Source organism: Chelonia mydas, chromosome 21 (assembly GCF_015237465.2).
Source record: "Chelonia mydas isolate rCheMyd1 chromosome 21, rCheMyd1.pri.v2, whole genome shotgun sequence".
Classification (NCBI taxonomy): Eukaryota; Metazoa; Chordata; order Testudines; family Cheloniidae; genus Chelonia; species Chelonia mydas.
The window spans coordinates 8,350,641-8,374,910 of NC_051261.2; the positions used below are offsets into that span (position 1 = coordinate 8,350,641).

General features: G+C 54.1%; 1 protein-coding gene across 14 annotated transcripts in view; it reads right to left on the reverse strand.

The window, feature by feature from the left end:
- The window catches only part of ATP2B4 (ATPase plasma membrane Ca2+ transporting 4), a 102,899-nt gene that overhangs the window by 36,479 nt on the left and 42,150 nt on the right, over positions 1–24,270 (reverse strand). For 12 of the 14 annotated variants that reach the window (XM_043533466.1, XM_043533465.1, XM_043533467.1 and 9 more), the window contains 5 exons: positions 17,119–17,703; positions 6,399–6,596; positions 3,565–3,822; positions 2,752–2,877; positions 1,853–1,978 (listed from right to left, as the gene is read on the reverse strand). In XM_043533466.1, coding sequence (XP_043389401.1) covers positions 1,853–1,978; positions 2,752–2,877; positions 3,565–3,822; positions 6,399–6,596; positions 17,119–17,314 — 904 coding nt within the window. In that variant the 5' untranslated portion in view covers positions 17,315–17,703. Of the gene's footprint in view, positions 1–1,852; positions 1,979–2,751; positions 2,878–3,564; positions 3,823–6,398; positions 6,597–17,118; positions 17,704–18,155; positions 18,347–19,507; positions 19,658–24,270 lie in introns of those variants that run through there. The other 2 variants (XM_037885002.2, XM_037885001.2) reach the window with 2 other exon arrangements.

The following is a 24,270-nucleotide window of genomic DNA, read 5'->3' on the forward strand; positions in this document are numbered from 1 at the left end:
ACACCGCAATCTGCTAGGCGATGAAAGTACAAGGGCACGATGCACCCTCAGGCTGCTCTTCCAGCTCAACCCTCCAGCCCCATTTTGTGCCCAGCCTCCTCCAGCCATTGGCCTAGTCTTGATTCTGCCCCAAAGCTCTTGCTAGGGCCCATCATCTCCCTGCATCCATCCTGAGAGGCAAAACCATCATGCCACAATGCCGGTGCGGTCAGGGCCAGCCCTGTGCAAAGGCAGACGTGAGCATCACAGCCAGCACGCCTAGGGTGGGAGGGGAGCAAAGTCATTTGTCCTGAGGCAGGAAAATAAATAATCAGAAGGTGGGGAGTGGGAGGAGTTTTAGACTGTATGTGGGAGCCCTGCCACCCTCCCCTCTGACCCCAGCTCCTAAAATGGGGCTCCCCCAAAGCACAGTGATGGGTAGCCTGTGCGCCCAAAGCCCAGTCTTGGCCCCATCAGCTTGGCAGGGATGCTGAATTGCCTGCAGTGAGAGATGCTGCCGCGAAGGCCATCATGCCAGGACGCTGCATTGCAAGCCCCCCGCAACGAGGTCCCTTCCAACCCTGATATTCTATTCTATGAACGAGCTCCGGGCTCTTTCGAGCACCCCGTAAACCCCAAAGCGAGTGGGGAGTTGCTGGCTTGTCTCGGAGCCCCAGAAAGGAGGCGGCACGGTTCCGAGCCATCTGTGATCGGCAGGGATTGGGGTGGAGTGGGTGGAATAAGCAGCAAGACATCGGAGCGGTGTGCAGGGCGGTGTTTGGCTCCTGGCACGGTCGGTGCTGTGTAGGTGAGCAACGCAGCCTGACAAGCTGTGCCCCTCCCACCCTGTGGGCACACGCCACTTCTTCCCCCTGCCTGACACACACACACTGGGGCTCCCCGCAGAGTGCCGTCAGCTTTCAGAACACGAGGGGTTCAGACAGCAGCACTGGGATCAGCCTGGTGCCGTAGCTCACCCCACCGCAAAGGGCTTATGAGCGACCTGCCTCTCTTGTAGCCTGGAGCCAGTGAATGGAAGGAGCAAAGGGCTGAACCTGCTAAGTGCAAGGCCCCACAGCTCTTTCCTGGGAAAAGTGGGCTACCAGGATAGGAATGGGTCCAAAGTTCACAATAGCTTAATGCAAGGTGTGTGCGCGGGGGGGGGAAGAGGAGGGGAGGGAAGGGTCCAAAGGCGCATTTCCCCACCCACCGAAGTCAGGGAGCCAGGAGTGACCCTCTTCCTGCACAAACTCCTACCAGCTGAGGATCTCAGACAGCAGAGCAAAGCAAGTCCTCCTAGCCATCCTCCCCCACCCCCACACTGCCAGGTCAACCCTGGGGGGTAGGGAGTCGGTCTTTGGATGAAAAGAGAGAACAAATGGAGAGAGAAAGAAAGAAAGAAAGCTGCTGGTGAAGCCCTCGGATGCTGGACTGTCTGAAGGACATGGATCATTTCAGCTATCAGTCACCTCCCGCTATGGGGCTGGAGCAATAGTAACTCCATTGACAGCCTCCTTGCCAAAGCCAGCTCTGATAGCCACTCCCTTTCTGCCTCTGAAGCCTGCTCCCACATGCTCCCGAGCTGCGGCTGGATGGAGACAGAGCGGTGGATGGTGCGTCAAAGGCGGCATAGGAAGGGGAGCCCAGGCAGTGTCCCCAGGCTCCCAAGCATGGAAGGGGCCTTCTCAGGCAGTGTGCTCCCTGCATCATGACCTGATGGTGCCAGAAGTGGGATTCCCAGCTTCGTCTCCTAAGGCTTGACAGGCCCAGCTCAGTCACTCACACTAAATGGGGCTGCGTGTTCCCTCTCAGCCATGGACACAGCTCACCACATCCCAGAAAGAAAGAGCTGGGCTCCCAGAGATTGCCTTACCTTTCTTCACCTTCTTCTCCTCCTCCCCTTCTCCTGCACCCAGCAGAGTGAAGATGATTCCAGTTTGCGAGTTGATGCCCACAGCCGTCACTAACATCCGTCCGGAGCCCTCCATCACATGGGTACCTGGCCAGGGGAACGAAGCATCGAGGGGAAAGAAAAACACGAACCAGGAAGAGAAGACATTAACAGTCAACTTCCTGACTATTTTAACACAAGAGACTGTCAGACTCCAGGGGATGGGGTACAGAGCCTGTTGCTTCTGGGTCACCGGTTCAAACCTGGCCCAGGTCAACCGAGACCCCAAGTTATTGCTGGAATGACGGCTGCTCAGAGCCTCGTTTTAAGTTAACTGGATCTTATTCCAGGTTCCCCGGGGCAGGCATCGCCATCACAACGGGCCACCGAGACGGAACTCCCCGCTAGGAGCGATCCTATCAATCTAGCGAGATTCTTATATTGGCCCCAACCCACGCATGCCGCCACACTACAGAAACCCCTCCAGGACAGGGTTGGAGCATACCGGCAGGGAGCAATGGGCAACAGACACTTGCTCTGCTGCTGCCCATGCTGTCCCTGCTCTGGAAGGGGATTCACCCTCCAAAGCTGGTCATCCACCAAGACCATTCTTGGTCTGATCAGTAGCTGAGGGGCCACTCTATGCTGTGCTAGGACCACGAATGGGCGGAAGGGATCTAGCCATCTCCTGCTGCCCATGCTCCAGGGATGGGCATGGAGAACCCGGTCTAACTTGTGCCGGCATTGGGAGGGTACCAGCACTGGGTCGTCTGAACATGAATCCTGCCAAACCCCAAAGCATCCAGAGGCTGGGTAGCTGGCTGGGGTTTCCAGCCCCAGCGTGGAGGGCTTGGGTCACAGGTCACGTCTGGTGGCCTCACCTGAAAGCAGCATGGGGTCTTTATCCAGGGATTTCTTGACATGGTCCGACTCCCCAGTCAGAGAGCTCTCGTCGATCTTCAGATCATTGCCCTGGATCAGGATCCCATCCGAGGGCAGCAGATCACCTGAAAGAGGAGGGAACGCATTACAGGCCAGCCTGTGCCCGACACAAAGCTCATCCTGCCCTTTTCTCAGTCTGCGGCTGGGGAGGCAAGGCCTGAAGAATTCCTGATGCCAGGGAGATTACCCAGAATCCCAAGGCATGGCTAAGTCTAGGGGAGAAGAGGTAGCACAATGGTGGGAGAACAAAAAAACAAAAACAAATCACTCCTTACAGCATAGCTGCGGAGACAAGCTCCCAGTGGTGACGGACAGCAAAGGGACGCGGTGGGGCGGGAGGTAGAAGATTGCACTGAAGAAAAATGTTTCTCCAGTCAGCAATGAAAGCATGACCCTGAGCAAAAGCAATTCGATGAGTCTCTGCTGGGGAAATGGCTACAGCATGAGGTACTCCACAGAGTCCAGCTTAACACCAACAGTTGCCTCTGTGCGTGAGGAGCCCACGCAGGCAGACATTGTCCTCCACAGACAGCAGCCCCTGTAAGGTCAGGACGAAGGCATGCTGGGACAAGTGGGGAACAGGTACTGCCCACATCCAGCGAAGACGGCAGCCAGGGGCTCAGTTTCCACTGCTGGCAGCTCCATGACTGAGCCAACTCAAGGAGGGAAAGGGCAAGGTGTGAGACAGGCACAGGAGTGCCTGAACTGGCCAGGTCAACTCTCTGTGGGCTGGCTCCCCTCCCACCACTCACCGTATTTGATCTGCGCAATGTCCCCCACCACGATCTCGGCCACAGGGATCTGGATCACCTGCCCCTTACGGATGACCGTGAACTTCTGCTCCTGCTCAATCCGGCTCTGAAGGCCCCGGAACTGCTTCTCCTTGCTCCAGTCGTTGAAGGCCGTCACCAGCACCACAATGATCACCGAGAAGAGAATGGCTGCTCCCTCGATCCAGCCAGCCTGCGCCTCCCCCTCATCCTCCGCGCCCGCCACTGCTTGGCCACACACTGCCGGGGTGGGGGTGGGGGGGCAGGAAGTGCAGAGAAGAGGAAGATTCAGTCACGTAAAAGGAGATCTCTGTATCTGTCAGCATGTTGCACAGCAAAGGGCCTGAAAAGCCCACATACACACAGATGCCTCCTCTCCCTTTCTCCCACAAGTCACTCCCTCTGGTCGCCCTTCCCCTACGGACACTGCCCATCCAGCCATTTCTGCATAGAAGTTATTTTGGCAGGGGCCTGGGAATCAGGACACCAGAGTTCTTTTCACAGGTCTGACATGTCCTCTCTAGGCGTGACCTTGGGAATGAGTCACCATCTGTGTCTTGCTTTCCTCAGTTGTTATCCCAATTTGATACTTCAAAACAGCCACCATAAAAACTAAGCAAACACCATTACTGGGCCCTTGCAGAGAACTTTGTAACCCTTAACCAATTAACCCTTACAGATTAAGGCCCCAATTTACAGAGGCTCTACAGATTAAGGCCCCAATTTACAGAGGCTCGAAGAGCTGACATGCCTTGCCCATCCACCTCCAAAACCACAAAGGGGCAACCCATCAGAGCTGGGATTAAGTCACGTGGCCAGACCACACCTATCAGCCCACCTGACATGGACATTGCCAGAGGCATAATCAAGACTTTGCAAAGGACTCAGATCCCTGGATGACAGGTACTAGATCTCATGCCAGTGTGTGTAATCAGCCTGTGGGAATGTGTCTCTCTCTCCTGAGAGCTACGATAGACCCCGTATAGCCTGCTTCATGGTAGGTATCCCCAGGGCTGAGCACACAGCAGGATGACCAGCAATGCAAACCCAAAACATAATGGTCACGCACTAGGTGGTGGTTGTTCAGGGGACGGGGTGCTTTTATCTTAGCTACGGTGTATGCACATGCACTGGGATCTGGTATGGTTAGGAGATACAGACCACCACTCAGGTATTTCCAAGCCTACTAACAAACACACAGGTGGGTGCTTGGTATCTTGGTGGCAGATAGAGCCTTAACATACATGTATATAAGTGCACCAGTATGGATACATGACAGGTCTGGAGAACCTGTCTCCCTTGTTCTAGCTTGTCCATATAGCGCTGCACAGCCAGGATCACAGGTTCGGGACTCATCTTCCCCTGAGGCATCAGGGATTGGCTGCAAGGGGCCTGCTCCAACTCCTATCCGAGTCAATGGAAGGAATCCCACTGAGCTGGATGGGAGTCAGATGGGGCCATAGGAAAGGCAGGACTTTGACCAGCTGGGCCCTGCATGCTGCCATCACACCAGTGAAGGCCTGCCTCCATTTATCTAGCTACCCACCCACACAGCAGGTGTGCAGACCAAGCCCCAATCAGCACGTCAGCCAAACCGCTCCTCCGCTCTTTATCCCCTCTCTTCAGCCTATCGCCCCTGGTCAGGGAGCTGTTTTCCTCTTGGGGTCTCCAATTGGGATTATTTTGCTACCTCTGGCCAAGAGCAGAATTTTTTCACCCCCGTTCTCAGCCCATCCTGCCAAGCCTGCCTGGCCTTCCTTGTGTTTAGAGTTCAGATTCATTTGTATCCATAAGCTGATGCAGAGACGCACAGGGTACGAGACTTGCTGCAGTTTCCTCTCCTCTACTGTTCCATAGGATGAAAACTCAGCGTCATTGTCTAGCTTGGAAGCCAGTACTTTCCCTGCAACCCCCCCCCCCACCACAGCCTAGGGTCTCACATCCAATCCACAGCATCCTTTAGCGCCAGGATCGTGCCACTGACTTCTCCTTGCAGGGACTATAGGCACTCGGAAGACAGCGCTCCTATCTTTCTGTATAGCACCTTTTAAGCCCATATAATCCCAGAGCACTCTCCAACAGACTAGTAACAGGAGTCCTGACTCCCTCAGATGCAGCTGCTTCTGAGGTGGAGCCTGGAAGGTGTTTAACAGGCCCCTGTTCTGAACTGTGTTGCAGTAAGTGAATCCTGTATCTCCCTGAAACAGCAAGGGGCAGAGAATTAACAGAGATGGAATGTGGCCAGGACATAGGAATTAACGCTTTCTGTCTATTGGCCTGACCCAAAGTCCATTCAAGGTTAATGGGAATCTCTCCATTAGCTTCAATGGGCTTTGGATCAGTTCACAGATGTTAGCATTTTCCGCCACACCCAGCACTGTAGCATCTCGCTGTACAGTGGGAGAGGTGTGCTGGCGAGGAAACCGGCAGGAAAACTCAGTGATGTCAGCTGTATGGTAGGGAACTCAGCTAGGGAAAATCTGCTTAAGAGTCAATCAGGTAGCACGTATGTTGGGGCAGGAGTGGGGAAGGGGAATATGAGGCCCCAGATCCCCAGCTGGGCCAAATCCCCAGCCTGTGCAAACCCAGACAGCTCCACTGAAGCTGATGGAACTACAGGGTCACACCAGCTGAGGATTGATCCTAAAGAGGAAGCCCTAAGCAGCGATCAAAGCGCCTTTTCCAGAACACAAATGATACAGCCCAGGGGGATAGGATAGTGCAGCTCCTGGCAAGACCAACCCCTTCCGTGCCAGTTCGCAGTGAACGTTCCTGGAGACACGGCCCCTTCCCCCCCGCAGCTGTGGGGCACTCACATTCGTTGTCGCCACCCGGGGGGTGATAGAACGACAGGCCCAGGGAGATTATGGCTGCGATTTCCAAGATGATCAGCGTGACGTCCTGAAGCGCCTCCCAGACTAACTGCAGGAAGGTCTTGGCCTTTTTGGGCGGGATGAAGTTCTGGCCAAAGACCTGCCTCCGCTTCTCCAGATCCGCTGGGTTCCCAGACAAGCCTGGAGAGGAAGGCAAGAAGGAGAGGTGAGGAGAAGAAAGTCACCCTGCCACCCCCATCCCAACAGCTGACACATCATCCTCGGACATCCCTGGGTACCTTCCTTCTCCAGTACTCCCTTCAGCGTTATTTAGATCACAGCAGAGCTGAGATCAGGGCCCCATTGTGTCAGGGGCTGTACAGACAGACCCTGTCCCAGAGAGCTCGCAACCTACACAGATAAAACAGACAGACAGATGGTGGGAGGGGAAACAGGCACTGAGCAGGGAAGTGCCTTGCCCAAAGTCACCCAGGTCTCCTAATGTCCCATCCACTAGACCGCACGGCTTCTTATTCTCTGTTTCTCCCATGCATGTGGTTTTCTGGCTGGGCCTCCACAGCAGACAACAGCAGAGGGCGCCCAGACCCTGGAGAGATCAGGCTCCAGCGCAGATGCTGGCAAGCTTCCCCCACCTGCACTGATTTTCATTGAGGTTACAAGTGCCAGAGGTGCCCTCAGGGACAAGCGAGCCCAGCTGGGGCCAGGTGGTTGAGTTCCCTTGAATGATGCAGCAAGACAGAAACCTGGGAGTCCCCCCTGCGCTCTCAGTTACCCCCGACACTGGGTGGAGTGGGTCATGAGAACAGTGGGTGGCTTTACTCTGGTTCCTAGTTGGGGTTCCCCCACCAGCCTAAATCAGCCTGCTAGGGAAGGTGTGACTGGTCAGCAAAGGGACAAGAGAGAATGAGGCAAACTGAGTGAGTCGCAGGTTTGACACCAAGTGAGCTGGGGTGTCCCCACAAGTATGTCTACACTGTGGAGAAACACCAGCAGTGCTGAGTGTCAGAGCTCGGGGCCATTGACAGGGTCGCGGGGACTGGGCTGCCGTGCTAAAGACATCAGCGAGGACATTCAGGATTGGGCTGGAGCCTGGGCTCTGTAACCTAGCGAGGGGGAGAGTTTCACAGCCCGGGCTCCAGCCTGAGCCCCAATGTCTCCATGGCTATCACCTGACCTGGGCTCGGAGACTTAGTACCTCAGGTTTGTCTTTCAAGTGTAGACGTACCCTCAGAGACATTCAGCTGGACCAGGTACCCCACACACAGGAAACAAGGGACACTAGCTTTGATCAGCAAACCAAAAGGTAGCGAGAGCTCTTGATTCTCGCCACCTTTCCAACACAGCCACCACCTAGCAAACCCCCTCACGTGCCAATGAATGCCAGCTGGTGCTCACTGGCTTGTTTACATGTTGCATCAAATTAGCTGTGACTCTGGCATTTATAACAGGTGTGAAATCAGAGCTGCCTGCTTCAGTATCTCTCTCCAGCTCACAGGAAAGGCAGCGGCTGCCAGAGCACTCTCTGCCTAGCATGTGGGCAGCAGGTACCACCCACAAAGCCTCAGACAACCAGATCTGTGCTTTGTCTTGTGCCCAGGCAAGGTGACCAAGTCCAAGGCATCACTCCGGATTTCCCCAGCTTTGCAAAATCAGCTGTACCCAGTTCTTCCAGGACGTCCGAGGGTTTTTCCAGCTCTACTAAGATCTTTCCAATGGAAAGCTGGCAGAGGCAGATTAGGGGTTTGTGGGGCCCGCCCCAGCCCTTCCACCTGCAGTCCCCGCCCCCGGGCTCCAGAATAGGGCTGTGTCATGGGAGGGAAGCCAAGGGGAGGAGAGTCCGCGCAGACAGCTGCACAGATAGGGAGAGGAATGGGGGCTTCCATTCATGCCAGGGCTAGATCTGTAGATTCAGCCCCATCCGCAGGGAGACGTTTGCTGGGCTGATGCTGTAGGGAAGACATGGGCTTGGAGACAGACCTCCAGCATCCAGCTGCTGCTTCCATCAGTCTTACACAGGCGCCAGTCCACCAAAACAAAACCGCCTCCTCTCGCCCACTTTGCCATGCGGATTTTTTGGCAGTAAGGGGGGGGGAGGGTTAACGAGAGACTGTCAGATCCCTGGGGCTGCCCTAAACGCCCATGGTCAAGACCACTGCTTATACATCACGGTGTTCACGTGGCCCCCGTCACGGCAGCACATGTGCCCTCAGCTGGGCAGTGAGGCAGGAAAGGGTTAAGCCCCCCCCACCTTTTCCAGATGTGGAACTGTGGCCCAGAGAGGGGATGTGACTTGCCCAAGGTCGCACAGAAAAGTCTGGGGCATAACTAGGCATTGAGCCCAGCCCTCAAGCCCCAGTCTCCACATCTGGAAAAAAAAAGGGGGGGGGGGGAGAAAAGGCATGTTAACCCTCGAGCCTTCACCACAAAGCCATCTCTGCCCTGTTGCGACACAGAAGAGTTGTCTCCTCGGGGCTGTCAACCCAGCCCCTTTAACCAACATTATGTCAGGGTGGACTTAAATGAAATTTATCCATAGCTGCCAGCCTCCCCACCAGCTCCACCTTAAAAAGGTCAGAGCCCTGCATTTTCCACCTTAAGGGTGCCCCAGCCAGGTTCCTGCCAACTCCCGAGATGCACCAGGCGGGGAGGTCAGACTCAGAGCTGTGCTCTGAACTGTAGACACTTGGACTATCTCCCCTCCACGCGTGGGTCAGGGCTGGGCCAGCCTGGAAACCCGGACAGACCCTCTAGCTAGAGACTGACTTCCTTGTCGTTTGAGGGGGTTTTCCCCTCCTTCAGCCAGCTGAGCCCCGAGGAGAACAAAATCCTCCCCTTCTACCCAGCTGCAGCCACCCGCAGGAGATCGGGGGGCCAGGGAGGGAGCAGCCCTGGCAGAGGCAGGGGGCTGGAGGTGTGGAGAGGGGAGAGCAGACGAGGGAGCGCCCCCCTCCGTCCCATCACAGGCTGGCTGGCACCGCACAGTCCGAAGGGAGAGCGAGGCGGCAGGATCCAGGGAGAGGAAAGCTGGCCAGATGAAGTCAGCCCGGGTGTCCCTACAAGCCTGCCTGGGAACGAGCCCCACCCAAAGTCTCTGGACCGGATGGAAAATAATGCGGTGGTTTGACTCACGCGGTGTCATGGCCCAGGGACTGGGAGGGGAGGATGAGTGCACGCTCCCCAGCACGGGGGAGAAGGGAGGAATGCCAGGCACATGGAGTCAGAGAACAAGGACAGCTGCAGCCCTACTGGCACACCCAGCTCTGTGCCATAGGGAGGGGGGTGAGCCCCACAGCCCCAACTGTACACTGGCTCTGTACCGGAACAGCAGAACGCACCCCACAACTCAGCCCTGCAGCTGTCCCCCGGAGCCTCACAGTCTGGGCCCCCACCCCCTAGATTCTGCTCCACCACAGAGAGCACCCCACAACTCAGCCCTGCAGCTACCCCACCTGGGCCTGCTGCCTGCCCCTCAACACAGACGCTCACTCTGCCACAGGGGGAGAGAGAGAGCGCAAGCGTGCCTCACAGCCCAGGTCTGCTGCCCCCTCCCCAGACCCAGCTGCATGCCAGAGGCAGAGAGGCCCCCCTGCCCCAGAGTCTCCACTCCACAAGTTTCCGTAACTGTTCCCCTCAACTTCTAGCACAAACAGGGACCGTGGATCAGGTTTGTCTCCCCAGTTATGCCCAAGCCAGCGGATCTGCTCTCCCTCTACCCTCGAGCAGCCCCCCTTTGGGCCCAGCAGGTGACCGCCACAGGTGGTGCCGGCCCCGAAGCCAGTCAGTGCAGGCTCCCCCACATTCACCTTAACGGCTTAGCCCCTGGTCTGGCAGGGAACTTGCTGCTCACACATACACACCAGCCGCCCGTCTCCTCCCAGACCATCCCCACCCTCTTGCTCTGCCCTGTTCCTTCTCCCCAACTTTCAGTGTTCTTTTCTTCATGGTCACCCTCTAACCTCATTCCACTAGTCCTCCTGCCAGCTGTCGGGGGGGTGGGGGTGGGGAAAAAAAAAAAAAAACACAGTCACACCCTTTCGCCTTCCTAAGGGAGCCAATTCACCACAGTCCTGGGGGAAAGCAGAGCCTCAGAGTGACTGGAGTTGGGGACCCACAGGGAAGTGGGAGCATCTGTGTCATGATGAGCCGGTGACAGGATCGCCTGCTGTGCTGAAATTAGCCAAACCAGCCGAGATTTGCACAGCCCCCTCCGACATTCCAGGGGTGCAGCCCTCTGAGAGCTCCCAAGCTTATTATGGTGCCATTGATGGAATTGTGCAAGACTCCGGGATGTGGAGGAGGGAGGCTAGTCTCGGGATTAAGGCACTGGCCAGGGATTTAGAAGATCGGAACTCAGCTCCCTGCACTATTGCAGATGCCACATGCGACCTTGGGAACATCTGTTAGGGTTTGATTTTTCAAAAGCCCCTAAAAGGGTTAGGCATCCAACTGCCGTTGATTTTCAAATTGCTTACCCTGTACATACAGCACCAAGCACAACAAGGCCCTGATCTCAGCTGGGACCTCTAGACACGACAACAACTATATATTAAAAAAGTGAAAGATTTATAAGCCATTGCAATCCCCGGGATGTTTGCCAGTTAAAGTAGGAAGTAAAGGAAAGAAAGGGTTAATGGGGGGAGGAGCTACAGAGAGGGAAGAGAAGAGGTTCCAAAATAACCCACCTGCCACTTTGTGCATCAAATCACCTGTGGCCATCCTCTCACAGTCAGGGAGGAAGGCAAGGACAAGGGGCAGCCAATCATGGATAGGTGTTGGGAGTGACAGGGGAATGGGTTAGAGGCCAATGGACTCTAGTCAGCATAGATCTCTTGGCCAGTGGTGTGAAGACGTGTGACCCCCCGACTGGCAAAGCAGTGCTGGCAGAAGCCCTTAGCCTAGGTGCAGCTAGATTGGCAAAGCCGCGCTTTCACCGGGGTATCTTGTTTTGCTCACAGGGGCGGTTGCTACACTGAAACAAAGAGCAGCTACGCTGGGATAGCTGCATGCACGTCAGGAGTGCTTTGCCGGTGTACATAGCATAGCGGTGTACCGATACCAGTAAAGGGCTCTAGTGTAGACATGGCCTCTGGCAGGAGTAAAAGGGCACTGAGCCTACCGGGGAGGGGAACCTGAACAGCAATCTCTCTCCCCCAGAATGCAGCATCCCATTGCCACTCTTCTCCTGGCTGAATGTGGGTCTCCTTCTCCAGGTGAGTTCGTGCACACACACAGAAAAACAGGTCAGGTGCCCAGCCCTGGCTGTTTACCCCTCCCGGTGCTCTTGCCACTGCAGCCCTTGGGCACCAGAAGGGTCTCATGGCTTGCCTCTGCTATTCCCCATGCCCCATTGGGTTATTTTATTTTGTATTGCCAGCAGGAAGATTTGCCTCTTCTAGGGAAGCTGGGACAAGGTGACTGGCTGGCTAAGCCAACCTCGGGCCCAGGGATCCCCAGTTACGGGCTGGGCTCTCCATGCTAGCTCTGCAGGCTGGAGGAGGGAGAGAGTGGGTCAGAGGAGGAAAAGGGGACTCTGGTGTGGTTATTGCCAGCAAGACAGCCAAGGCTGTATTTGCTGACACTTTCATCCCCCAGGGGAGATAGGAAAGCGAGAGAGAGAGAGACTCCTGTCAAACTGATTCACAGAACAAGCCTTTGCTTAGGGCAACAGCTGCTGTGTACAGCTCCCTTTCCCACCCCACCTCCCTCACCACCACAAACCAGCCTTGCTCCAAACTCACAGAGCAGAGGGTTAATTCCACAGCAGTTGGCCAGCTGAGGAACAGAGGGACAGTGGTCTACATGCCTACGAGGTAACACGCAAAGGGGCAGAGGACCAAAGCAACTAGGAGCTCAGGAGGAATCCTCTCCTCGCCGTAGGGGTCATTCTTCATCGCCTGACAGCAGGCACCTCCTTACCATCCCCTCCTGGCACCAATGCGCCATCTCCTCTACATCCCCTGACAGTCACCAGGTGGTTGACTCCGGTCCCACGGTCCCACCACGAGTGAGCTGGCCAGAGCCCTGATTGGCTTAAACACAGAGAGGCCAGTTTGCACAGATGACCTAGCAGGAGGTGGGGGGGTCACAAGCCTGGATGGGAAGGGCTCCCACAGGGTACAAACACAGCCAAACTACGCTCCACAGCGCAGAACAAAGTGCTTTCCCCACCAGTGTCCCTTGTGGCAGAGGAGAGCCGTAATGACTGTACAGGAGATCTTTCACGGAGGCTGCTGGGCAGACAGACCCTCTGGTTCTCTAGCTCCCAACCACAGAGTCCCCATCAGGGCGCTTCTAAATATCTGCCTGACCCAAGCAGTAACGGAAGGGGCTGCCGAAGGCCCTACGGCAATGCTTTGGGATACACAAACCTAGCAGCAAGCTCTTGGGAAGGGGTCATTCTGAGCCCTGAAGCTCAAGATTCAAAATGCAACTATTCCAATAGAGAGCAGCGTAGGCGAACCCTCAACACTCAGCTGTCCCCCGAGATGGGGTTCATAGAGTGGGGACAGGAGCTGGACTCTAGTTCTGGATAAAGCACCTTGTATTGACCCAGGCAATCTAGCTGCCCTAGGAGAGTGTCACTGGTGAACACCCTCTTGCTGAACCCCAAGATTTGAGGTTTAGGGAGACTGGACTTGGCTGTAGATGCCTTGAAATGCAAACACGGCCCCTGCCGCTAACAATTTGTGGACAAGATTTAGCACACAGGGACACTGTCCCTGCCCAAACACACCTTCTGTTGCAACGCAGGGAAGAGCAGGAGACGTAGTGCAGGGAGCGAGACTCCCTGGACGTGTACATTCCCGGGGAGCCAAGCTGGAATTCAGCAGTACTAGAAGTTGCCCGCAGAGGGCTCCTATATTTTATATGTCAAGGCAGAAGTCCCAGAGGACAAGTTGTATCGGCAAAATAGATTCTGTAACTTCCTCTCAACTTAAGAGGATGTTTCCGTGTTAATCCTAGGGCATCCAAACAGCTCTGTCGCTGCACCTCCATCCTGACCTGTGGCTCTCTGGTCCAGAGACCATCCTCCACTCTTGTGATTGCAGCTCATTCCTGATCCACTGCTCCCAGGCCAGATTCCCTGTGGACTGGAAGGATCCAAGAACAGCCTCTCAGTCATTCCACCCTTCCGATCCCAGCAAAAGTCAGAAGCACAGGGGCTGCCGCAAGAGATGAAAAACCAATGGGCGGAAGAAAGGTTCAGAGAAGATTTGGTCCAGAAATGGCCAGCATGTCTAACTGCAGTCGAACCTGGCCTCATCCCTGCGTCCTGCTGATACTAGAGACGGGCCCAAGCTGCGGGGGAGTCCAAACTCCCCCAGAAGGTTCAAGGGTGGGCTGTTTAGAACCAAAGCTTTGGCTCAGCCCATGACAAAAACGGGCCAGCTGCAGAGCATGGAACTGAACTTGACCAATGCGCAAAGGGTCTTGGCTCCTGGGAAGCAAGTTCAAGCCTCCCCCTCAAACTCTAATCTGGGACTTTCACTGGCATGGGGCACAGTACTCCGCAGAACAGGGCTGAACATGGACTGTCAGAGGAACCCATTTTATACAAACCACCAGGGGCCAGGACAACTGAGTTACAGACCAACCATGACTTCCGCTCAGTTTGTGCAGGAGTTAACACGATGGGGCCCGTTGTGACTGGGGCCTCTGGGCATCACTGTCGTGTAAACACCACAACATTAACCACCACCACCTCTTTGCACTCAGCAGGTGAACCATGGGGTTGCTTTATGGACCACTTAATAAAAGGGATTGCCTAACGGAGGTGGGTCCTGAACACTGGTTAGCCTGTAACTTTAAAAAAAAAAAAAAAAAAAGCGAAGAGGAACTGCTAGGTCTAGGCAGTAGCCCCAGTAACTTTGGGGGAGGAGTAGGACACTCCATAAGCTGAGTTTTAAAAAAAACAAACAAAACACTCCGTGCTCCCCCATTATTAAAATGGTTTATATTGCAGTAGCACCTAAGACCCTAGTCACGAACCAGACCCCATGGCGCCAGGTGCTGTACAAACCCAGAAGAGAGCTTTTTTGGGGTAGGGACTTACTTTAAGAGACAGACGGATACTGATCCTCAGCCATGCTGGAGGACCAATCAGAAACCCATCTCAGCCTACATTCAGGAGCCAAGAGGACACTCCTCGGGCTGGATTTTCACAGGTGTTGAGCACCTGCAGCTCCCATCAACAACTTCAACTGGCACCGTGGGTGCTCAGCACCTCCTGAATCAGTGTCTCAGGGCTGTGCTCTCAAGTACTGAGGTTCCCCCAAATCAGCAGCAACTCTTGAAAACTTCACTGAGCTGCCAGTGAGGGGAGTCCATTCCCTCTGCCAGGGTTATACCTCTCTGTGCAGAGAGCATTGCCATCTACTAAATATATCACACTGGGCTATTTACCCTGGGCCTGCAGGCTCTCTGACCCGCTGGTTGTTTCCCTAGCCAGTCACTGTGGTGACATTATCTGGATGAATCAACCTGTGCACAGGCTCTCTCATGGAATCACACATGATATTTACTGGGATGCAGAGCGAAAGCCCCGGGCCTGAGGGGAATGGCATCATTACAGTCTACCATGCTGCTGGCTATGATGTCTTTCCCAGCCCCGAGGACATGCCTCTTGCATCAGGGCCATCGATCACGTCAGTGTTTTGTCACAGGCAACGACGACGACAAAAATTTCTCAGCCTGTCAAGATCCAAAAGTGAGACAACAGAAAAAGGGGACACGTGGGAGGATGACAGGAAAAAGCAGGGAACTTGGAAAGATGGCGGGATGCAGCGCTCCAGCCTTCAGTGTTTGCAGTAAACTCGGCGCTGGGCGGAAATAAACCCAAGTGAGAGCAATGCTGGGGCTGTGTGGGATGGAGGAATATGCAGGTCTGGAAACAAGGGAGAGAGTCAGACAAAAAGACTGGGGGAATTAGGACGGCTGCCTTTCAGCTCTCTTCTCTGCGAACAGAAATAAGAGCACAGAGCAGCATCTGGGGTGTAACTCCCCACCCCTCCATGCATGTGCACTCACCGCTTGGCGTGGGAAACACATTTCTTTGTGATCTGAATTTGGCATTTCCAAACAGGATGTCCCCATCTCTCCCCCCACGATTAGATCTTGTGTGGTCTTCCCTTCTCCCCAGCACACCTTCCCGTTCCCAGGCATGGCTGTGAAATATGCTAATCCAGCACTTACATCACAATACAAAAGAGCTAAGAACAATAAGTTCTCAAAGTGAAGCAAGAAAACACTTGATTTCGGAGTCTTGGCCTTGCTAATGCAGCTGCCATCCACGCAGATCCCCTCTGCCTTCCATAGGGGATGGCCAAGCCTATTCAGCCAGCCCAGTCCCTGCCACCTTAACATTAGCTCCCCTCCTAGGAATCCTTGTCCAACACACCTCACTGGTGTTAAAAAAAAAAATCGCTTTCCTTGTCTTTTCCTTCCTTTTCTCTGCTAGGACCACTAGCTACCCAGCATGCACTGATGCTATCCTGCCTCTTGCGAGCCTAGATTGGAGGGTCCTCAAAAAGAGTTTGGGGGCTAGGGAAATAAAGAATTATGGAGTGCAACACTCCAGGGAACATAAGCCTGGCCTGGGAGGCCGACTAGAATCATCATCAGCCCCCCAGGATTACTTTCTAAAACTGCAAGGACCACATTTCTATTGGGAAGTTCTCTGGAGGGGCTCAGGCAGAAACCTGATTAGGATGGCTGCCAGGGGGGAGCATCCCCACCCAAGGGTTACTTGGTTTTACACGTAGACCTCATGAGACCCTTTTAGGAGCCCAGAGAATTGGTGAGTCCATATTAGAAGCATCCCCTGTAAGTGTGTGCCTCTGGGGAACAGCTGGTTACATACACAGTTGTTCAGGACACTAGCATGAGAGCTTTGCAAGGACATATGACAAGCCCAGCTAGAGTCACAGCTGTCTGGATGGTAGCTGGACGTGGCTGCTGAGTTCCTAATCTACCTTTAAACTCTCCTTCACCACCAGCCCACGCTGCCCCAGCACTATCCTGCTGTTAGCGCTATCAATTATTTAACGGCAGAAACGCTGGAGCAAAGCTCTCGGGCACCAGGCCAGCCGCGGAAAGGAATCCGACAGCTTTTCACGCTTCCTAAACTACTCAACTCTTCGCCCGTTCCCTCAGTTTGGAGTCTGCATCCCACTTTGGGGGCCTGGCAAAGAGAAGGGAGCTGGAGGCTGCAGGGAGAATGTGAATGGATAGTTTTGTGGTTAAGGCTGGGACTCTTGAGACCTGGGCGCCCCCTCAAGTCAGTCATTTGATCTCTGTGCCTCAGCCCCCTCCAGCTGCAAAATGGGGATATTACTCCTTCCTTGGGCTGTTTTGTCTAGTTAGACTGTAAACTCTTTGGGCAGGGACTGTCTCTCACTTGGTGTATGGCCAGCACACAACACAATGGGGCCCCGATCTCGGATTGGGCCACTTGAATACTTACCGTATTCTGATGGATCCTCAAAACTACTCAGCCACGCAACTGAATGGGGAACGTAGGCCTGCGGCCTCCAATTTGCAGGTATAGGCCTAACAAGATGGCAAATTCTAACCCACCACTGATCAACAGGCAAGATCAGGAACGGTTCCCCTCCGATCCTCCAGAGCACATGGGAGCTTGGGAGAAACAGCTCCTGTTTCAGTCCCTCTCTGCTAACCCGCCTGGGCCAGGCCAGCCCCTTACCTTCCACCGGCGACGTCTTCAGCCTCTTGCAGATGTTCTGCACACCCCCGTACGTGTCGTTTATCCTTGCGACGGCCTCACTGCTCCGAAGCTCCATGAGGGTCCGCAGGTCGACCAGGGAGCAGCCAAAATCCCCTTCATGGCTGCCCTCGGCGACCGAATTCCCAGGATGGTGGTCGGCAGCGTTGTTCGTCATGTTGCCAAAACAGCGGGAGTCGCAACAGACGCGTGTGGAAAAAGGCTGGCTCCTATTTGTTCACCTCCCTCCCTTGACAGTCCCTCAGGGGACACAGACGGTCCTTGGCAGCTCTCAGCAGCCACCTTAGCTCCACAGCCCCGTAGAGGACTGGATGGTGGAGCCTCGACAGAGAAGAGAATCCCTGCGGATGTGCTGGAGGTGGGGAAGGGGAAGCAGGTGCTTCCTTCTACAGCTTCCCAGGTGAAGCAGCGTGACTAGCTGAGCCCAACTTCTCCAGATAAAGGTGTAAACAGGATGTGCATGTTACCGTGGAAGCGACCTTAGCAACAACCAGTGTCTCTCTTGGAGAAGGAGGAGGGTTCCCTGGATACCAGCGGCAACGGGAGCTGCAAGACAGATTTAAAACAAAAATACCGTCATTAGCAAGAGGACCGAGATACCGTCATTAGCAAGAGGACCGAGATGCACGTGCCATGGAACGGGGGACCGAGAGCCACGGTGCTAGGGCTGCACCTATACAAGAAATACTGGGAGGAAGCAAGGTCTAGGAATGGAGCACTGGAGCCAGGAACCCCCAAGTTCTAATCCCACCTCTACCCTGTTTTAGGGCAGGATCTTAAAGGGACATGCCCAGCTGGACAACTAGATGGTGTAAGAAAAGGCTGCTTCACAGCAAGAATGCTTAGCACTCGTAGTCCTTTTCAAGCGGGACGGTTAGCTAGCAGAAATGGGTCTATTATTTGTATTACTGTGAGGCGTAGGAGCCTGTCACGGCTCAGGACCCCGTGGCGCTAGGTGCTGTACAAATACAGAACAAGACAGTCTAAGCTCTGCTGACCTCAACAAAACTATGCTGCTAAATGGTAGCTGAGGATCTGGTCCTTCATCTCAATCTCAAAGCACTTCAAAGTGCATCAGCATCACTGGCCTAACTACGCAGCAGGGAAGACTGAGGGCCCCCCGGATAAACGACTTTCCAGTTGAGTCACGAAGAGGACCCAGGTGACTCTCTGCTCCATCCACAGCGGTCTGGCCCAAAGCAGAGAGGGAGAAATATTTCCATTTATTTGTTTTAAAAACAAAGACTTCCACTGGAAAACAGCTGTCTCTTACACACCCCTCTGCAGTGCCAGGGACGCCCTGAGAATCTGGCTGTGAAACTGACTATACATAAAATGTGAAAGTGACTCCACTGATTTCTTCTCTGTCTGGAAGAGACAAAGCTAAAGAAGTAAACAAACATAAATGTGGACAAATAAATTGGAGCTTAAAAGGCCTTTTGTTTAAGTCATGAGTGGATTGTCAGTTAACATGGGTAAAAACCCCCAAACATTTAAATACAGAAAGATTTTTATACTACGTCCCTTTAGCTTCTTTGCCCGAGTTTCCCCATCTGTACAATGATTACTTGCTATTACCATTACTTAGAATGGGGCAATGAGGAGGAGAGAAATACTATGACTTATTCAGCAACGAAGCCCCACGTGCAGACACAGCTGAGTTAGAATCAGCACCAGCTGTATCCTGCATGGAAGGGAGAATTCCAGAGCAAGTCTCAGTGGGTTCCCTGAAGCAGGAAGGGAGAGAACCTGGAATATTAAAACTGGGGAGGATTCAAGAGTCCATTCTAGATGAGCAGAGAAATCCACTTCAGTTTCTTCTCCTCCTCCCTCGGCACCTGTGACAGTTGTAGGGAAATGCTGGGACAGAACTTCATACCCCAGTTGGATTCCAGACATTTTGGGCCCCCATGCTTTCCCTGCCCTCTCCAAAAGCGGAAGCAGCTGGCAAGGAAGGAGTCGGGGGATTGAACGCTTGAGGATGTCCCTCTCCCCAGATTGCTAGAGAGGGCTTTCTCTACCAACAGTCCAAGAGCAGCTGTGCCTTCTTTAATGCTTGGACTCACGACTGCAGTCTGCTCAAGGCCACTGATCCTGAAAATGCATGCACAAAGGAGGCTTCTCTCAACTGGGGGTGTTGCAGCTATGCTGCAGTTTGGGATTTCTTCAGGGTTGCATCTGCCCTGAAGGAGGACTGGGGAGACCAGGAAGTTCACAGCAGCCTAGCTACTACAGTCCTTGAAGCACCCTGTTTCTTAGACTAAACTCTGAGGGGCAGGGAAAGAAGCTCTTTCTACCTGTTTATATGGGGCCTTTGGGCACAAATGCAACACAATTAGATAAACACTACCTAAGGGGTCACCAGAAGCACAAGAACGTGGAGGAGCAAATTGGGAAGGAGGGACTAGGGCAGGGTATGCTGCTAGGAAGCCTTCACCCCATCTCCTTCCCTTCTCCCTGAACGCAACACGGAAAAATCTCAGTCCCTCTGATGCTCCAGCTCCCTCCATAAGCAATAGGACAGCAGAGATCCCGCAGAACCAAACTCCAGAGGCAAAGATGCGCATGATCCAAGCTGCGTTCTCAGAAAAACCATCCCGCTAGGCCAGGGATTGGGGTATTATGACTCCACCCATCCCCCAGCATAATTCAGCTACTTGCAGGGAAGGCAGGAACACACTGAGCTGTGGAGATTAGAGATAAGGAGACAGGATAAGAGAAGACTCCATGCTGGTGGCTAAAGATATGGAGTCAGCATGCAATAGGGCCGGAGGGAGACCGTTTCCCTCCATATCTTTCTTCTCACTTGGGGCAGAGAGAACCTGAGAGATGCTGTCTGTGTGCCCCCAAATTTAGCCTCTGAAGGGAATTTTAAGAGTTGCTACAGATGTCAGGTCTGACAGGTGCAGAAGTGTCCTCAAGAGATGCCTTTGTGAAAACAGAGTAATCCTGGGAACACAGCATCATGTTAGTGCATGAGAACCAGGAACGGAGATAGAAAGGGAAGCCAGCCAGCCAAGTTACTGTCACTTCCACCCAGGAAGAGCAAGACACCCAGAGCAGACCCAAGCAGCACATGGGGAAAGTGGGGAGCTGTAGCCCCTGTTTTCCAGAAAACCCCTGCTCCTTTCACTGCTACCACAACTCCCCCTGTCTGTTTGTTCATCCTCCTTTTGATTCTTTTAATAAGCCAAGGTCCCAGCCCCACAAGTCATCCCATTGGGTGGATCTCGGCGCCCATGGAGGTCCAGCCAAGCAAAACAGCTTGCAGAATCTAGGCTTTTGACTATAAATTCTTTGAGGCAGGGATGGTCTTTGTGATCCCTGCCTGAACTGTGCCCAGAACAGGGCTCTGATCCCTGCCTGGGGCCTCTAGGTGCTACCATGAATCAGGAACCACACCCCCACCATGCTGAGCCCTGGACACACATGGATGACCAACAAACTCCTTGTTTAGGGGAAGAAACTCTAATAGGCCACTATTAATTTTCAGGGTTCCCCTTAAAGTAGGCCCACCTCAGGGATAGAGAAAGTCTGCGTCTTCCCAGCCTTAAAACAAGAAACCCCTTAAGGAAGCCCTGCGGTAGGTCATTGATATGGGACTGGGGGGCAACTCTAGGTCATGGCTTGGTGCTATAGAAGAAAGCGCATCTGTCCGTCCATCTACTTGCTTTGCCCTCCCCCACCCCACACAGGAGCCTCTCTAGTGGCGCCGTTACTCATCTATCATTTAAGGGCGTTAAAGCTCCCTGCGGGAGGAGGTACAAGATGGCAGATCCAATTAAACAGACCCCTGCTGATTAATAGCGTGTTGGGGGGTGGGGGAGGGGATTATGGTACCTATTTTTTCCCCTTTCATAACAAATAACATCTTGTGAAAAGAGCTAAGAGGTTAAGAGAAAGGCAGCTAATTAATCCTGGAATTGCAGACTCCATAATTACCCCTGGAGGAGCCTGCAGGGCTCCTATCATTATCTCCCCAGATTCCTCTCCTCCTCAGAACTGGAGCACCAGGGATCCCTCTTGGCAGGTTGCAAGGTGGAGGGAGGCGGGGGGGAAGGGGGAGAGAGGAGACCAAAAAATAACAGATTCCAGGGGAGGAAAGTTTGCTTACACTCAAACAGCTCTAGTCTGCACTGCTGCCCATTGGAGTGGAACTGTGGTCCTAGAGGGTAGGGCACCGAACTGGGAGTCAGGAGACCTGGCTCTGCCACGGACCTGCTGGGTAACCTTGGGCAAGTCATGTTTCCACATCTTCTTTGTCAGCTCTACTTTGACTGCAAGCTCTCCAGGGCAGGATCAGGTGTATGTCCCGTGCCTGCAACACTGGGGCCCTGGGCTTAGCTGGGACAGACAGACCTGGGGCATGTCCAGGAAATACGCTCCCACCGTGCATCCAGGTGTAGCTGGGATGGATCAAAAGCAGCTTTCAGTCTCCTTTAAAGACAGCTACCCCATCACCTGGGAGTCTGGGTGCAAGCTCAGCCTGGCCACACTTTGACCCATGAGGTCTACAGCTTCACACTGACCCTATTGACACTCTTACAAACGCCAGGTTCACCCTAATTCCGGGGGGGGGGGGGGGGAGGGGGCAGCGGACCACCACAGTAGGTTTGCCCCAACCATGCAGACTGCAAATCAGGGGACACATTAAGGTGACACCCACCTAGCCACGTCATTCCAGGCAATTTACATGTCAAAGGCCCAGTCCAGCCAGTCCCCTCCTGGGTGTTAAATATTATAGCTGGAAACTACTAAACGGATGTGCTCAGGGTGCTCTTTGGAGCCAGACAAATGGCCCCAGAGGCCCTGCCAGGGACAGAAAGAACCCCATGGGGCAGGGTGACCCTCTGGAATCTCCTTCCGGCCCCACCAAGGCCAGGGAGAGAAGGAGGAAAGCCCCAGCAGCCAGCACTCTAACAAGTGTCTAATGACATTATTCAGCTGACTGTCCCTAACTCCTCCACTGAATGCATCCGATGAAGCGGGCTGTAACTCACAAGCTTATGCTCAAATTTGTTAGTCTCTAAGGTGCCACAAGTCCTCCTTTTCTTTTTCCTAACTCTCTAATTAGTTTCCAGAGCCTCTAGGCACCAAGGGGGAAGCTGTTCTTTCCCGGGGTCCCTTCCTCTGAAGGGGGAGTAAGGCAGAGAGTGACTAAGGGAGGGAAAGGCAGTGGGGAAGACCAGAAGAAGGCTCCAAGCAGCCCAAACACGCAGCTGCTGGCAGCCAAGTGCAGAGATGCTAGGACAAGGCTGCATCCTTCCACCTAGTACTGGTCATGTGAAGCAGGGGGTGGGACCAGAGGGGCAGGGATTGTTCCCCAACTGACCCCTCAATAGGCCAAAGGAAGTGGAGAAAGTCCCCAACAGATGAGTCTTAATTGGTATCAGATGGCTCCTAGCACATTTGTCCCCCAATTCACATAGGATTAGGGATGGATCCATCAAGAGGTGGTTCTTCAACCAGTGGGTCTCTGAGCTGGACAGGACTAGCCTGTGATTCAGCTCTGGCGGTTGGGTCAGACCCAGAGTCTGGATTCTGATAAATACAGTCCTCACTTTGCAATAGCCACATGTGGAGAGCTCTAGGGAAAAAGGGATCCATCAGCTCCACCAGCATGCCTCCATGACCAGCAATCCCCTCCTTGCTGCTATTCCTGCCCTGGGCTTCATCTATACAGTTCTGCTGGCACACCTCACTCCCAACCTGCTGCTCCCCTCTGCGATTGCATTCTTGTGTGTCATCCCCCTGCACCACCCTGTCCAGCCATGCCAGTGCCTCTTGGCCCCAATTCCCTGCTATTCCGGTCCTGGGGCATCTGCTGAGCAGGAACAGCCAACGGGGCTGCCTTGTGATGAGCCACAGAGCAACGGTCATCCTGGCAAGTGAACGTAAACAACTCCCTTGAATTCACCCACACCATAAGCAAGCTTTAAATCCAGGTCTCCAGGGCTAAGTGCCCTGGGCTGGGGCTAGGAAAGGAGAGAGGGTTGGAGGAGACATCCTGCAGCAGAGGGGTATGGCAAGTGAAGGCTTCCTGTATGTCAAGAGGAGACTAGGGAATAAGCACCAGGGGGCCTATGCTAAAACACCTCTGCATTACACTGGCTTTGATACCCTTTGCTGGAACAGGAACACAACAGCCTTTGAACCCATCTCCGCACCGGATCACGCCCCAGCCCAGCCACATCTGCAAGTGTAGGGGCAGGGATAGGGGAGAAGAGTGGAAACATTTACAGGCCAGGTAAGCTGGGGAAGGGTGGGTGCTGGCTGGGCAGGCACCCAGTGGATGTAACAGGGCTGGCATGGCTGGGTTTTATATGGCCGTCTGCAGAGGGCATCAGAAAAAGGGGAAGTGGAGATTTAAAACCAAAAAGGATCCTTTCAAATGAGGGGAAAAAATAAAGGAGAGGCAGGAGAGAGAGGATGCTGACAGGAGTGGCCCAGTAGGGTCCTTCCTTTCTACACCTAGGTTGGGGGAGGGGGAGACTGGGTCCCCCTAAAACTCATTGTCATGTACCCCCCCAAATATACACACAGCCCCCTCTCCATCCCCACTAAACCCCCTTCCCAGCAGACTCCTGTCCCCAGCTGCACCCCAACCACTCCCATCCCATCCCCCTTCACAGTCAGTGGGTGCTAGCCAAGTGAGAAAGGAAAGAGGGAGGGAGTGTGGGGGTGTGGAACAGAGAGAGAAGCTGGCAGGAGCAGGAGGAGGGAGCAGCTGATGAGGAATGATGGAGCTGATGCAGTGCTGCAGACAAACCTGCCCGGAATAATAAACGGCTGCATTACACCTCCAGCATGGCAGACGGAGAAGACACTTACTGGCATTAGGGAGACAGGGCACCCCTCCCAGGGATGGAAAACCAAAAGGCAAGCGGGCAGAGGTGCAGCTGATGGCACCTAAGTGCCATCTCTCCACTCCAGGGTGCAGGGACTGACACAGAATGGCCAGCGGGATCTGGGGCCCAGACCTTCCCCTAGGAACGCAGGGCATTCCCCATGAAAGAAAAAGGGAAGCTACCCTGGGCAGGAGCAGGGGAGGGTGAGAGACTGCTGGGGGACGGCCAGAGAGGTTATCCTCTCTAAAACAGTCAGGCCCAGCCT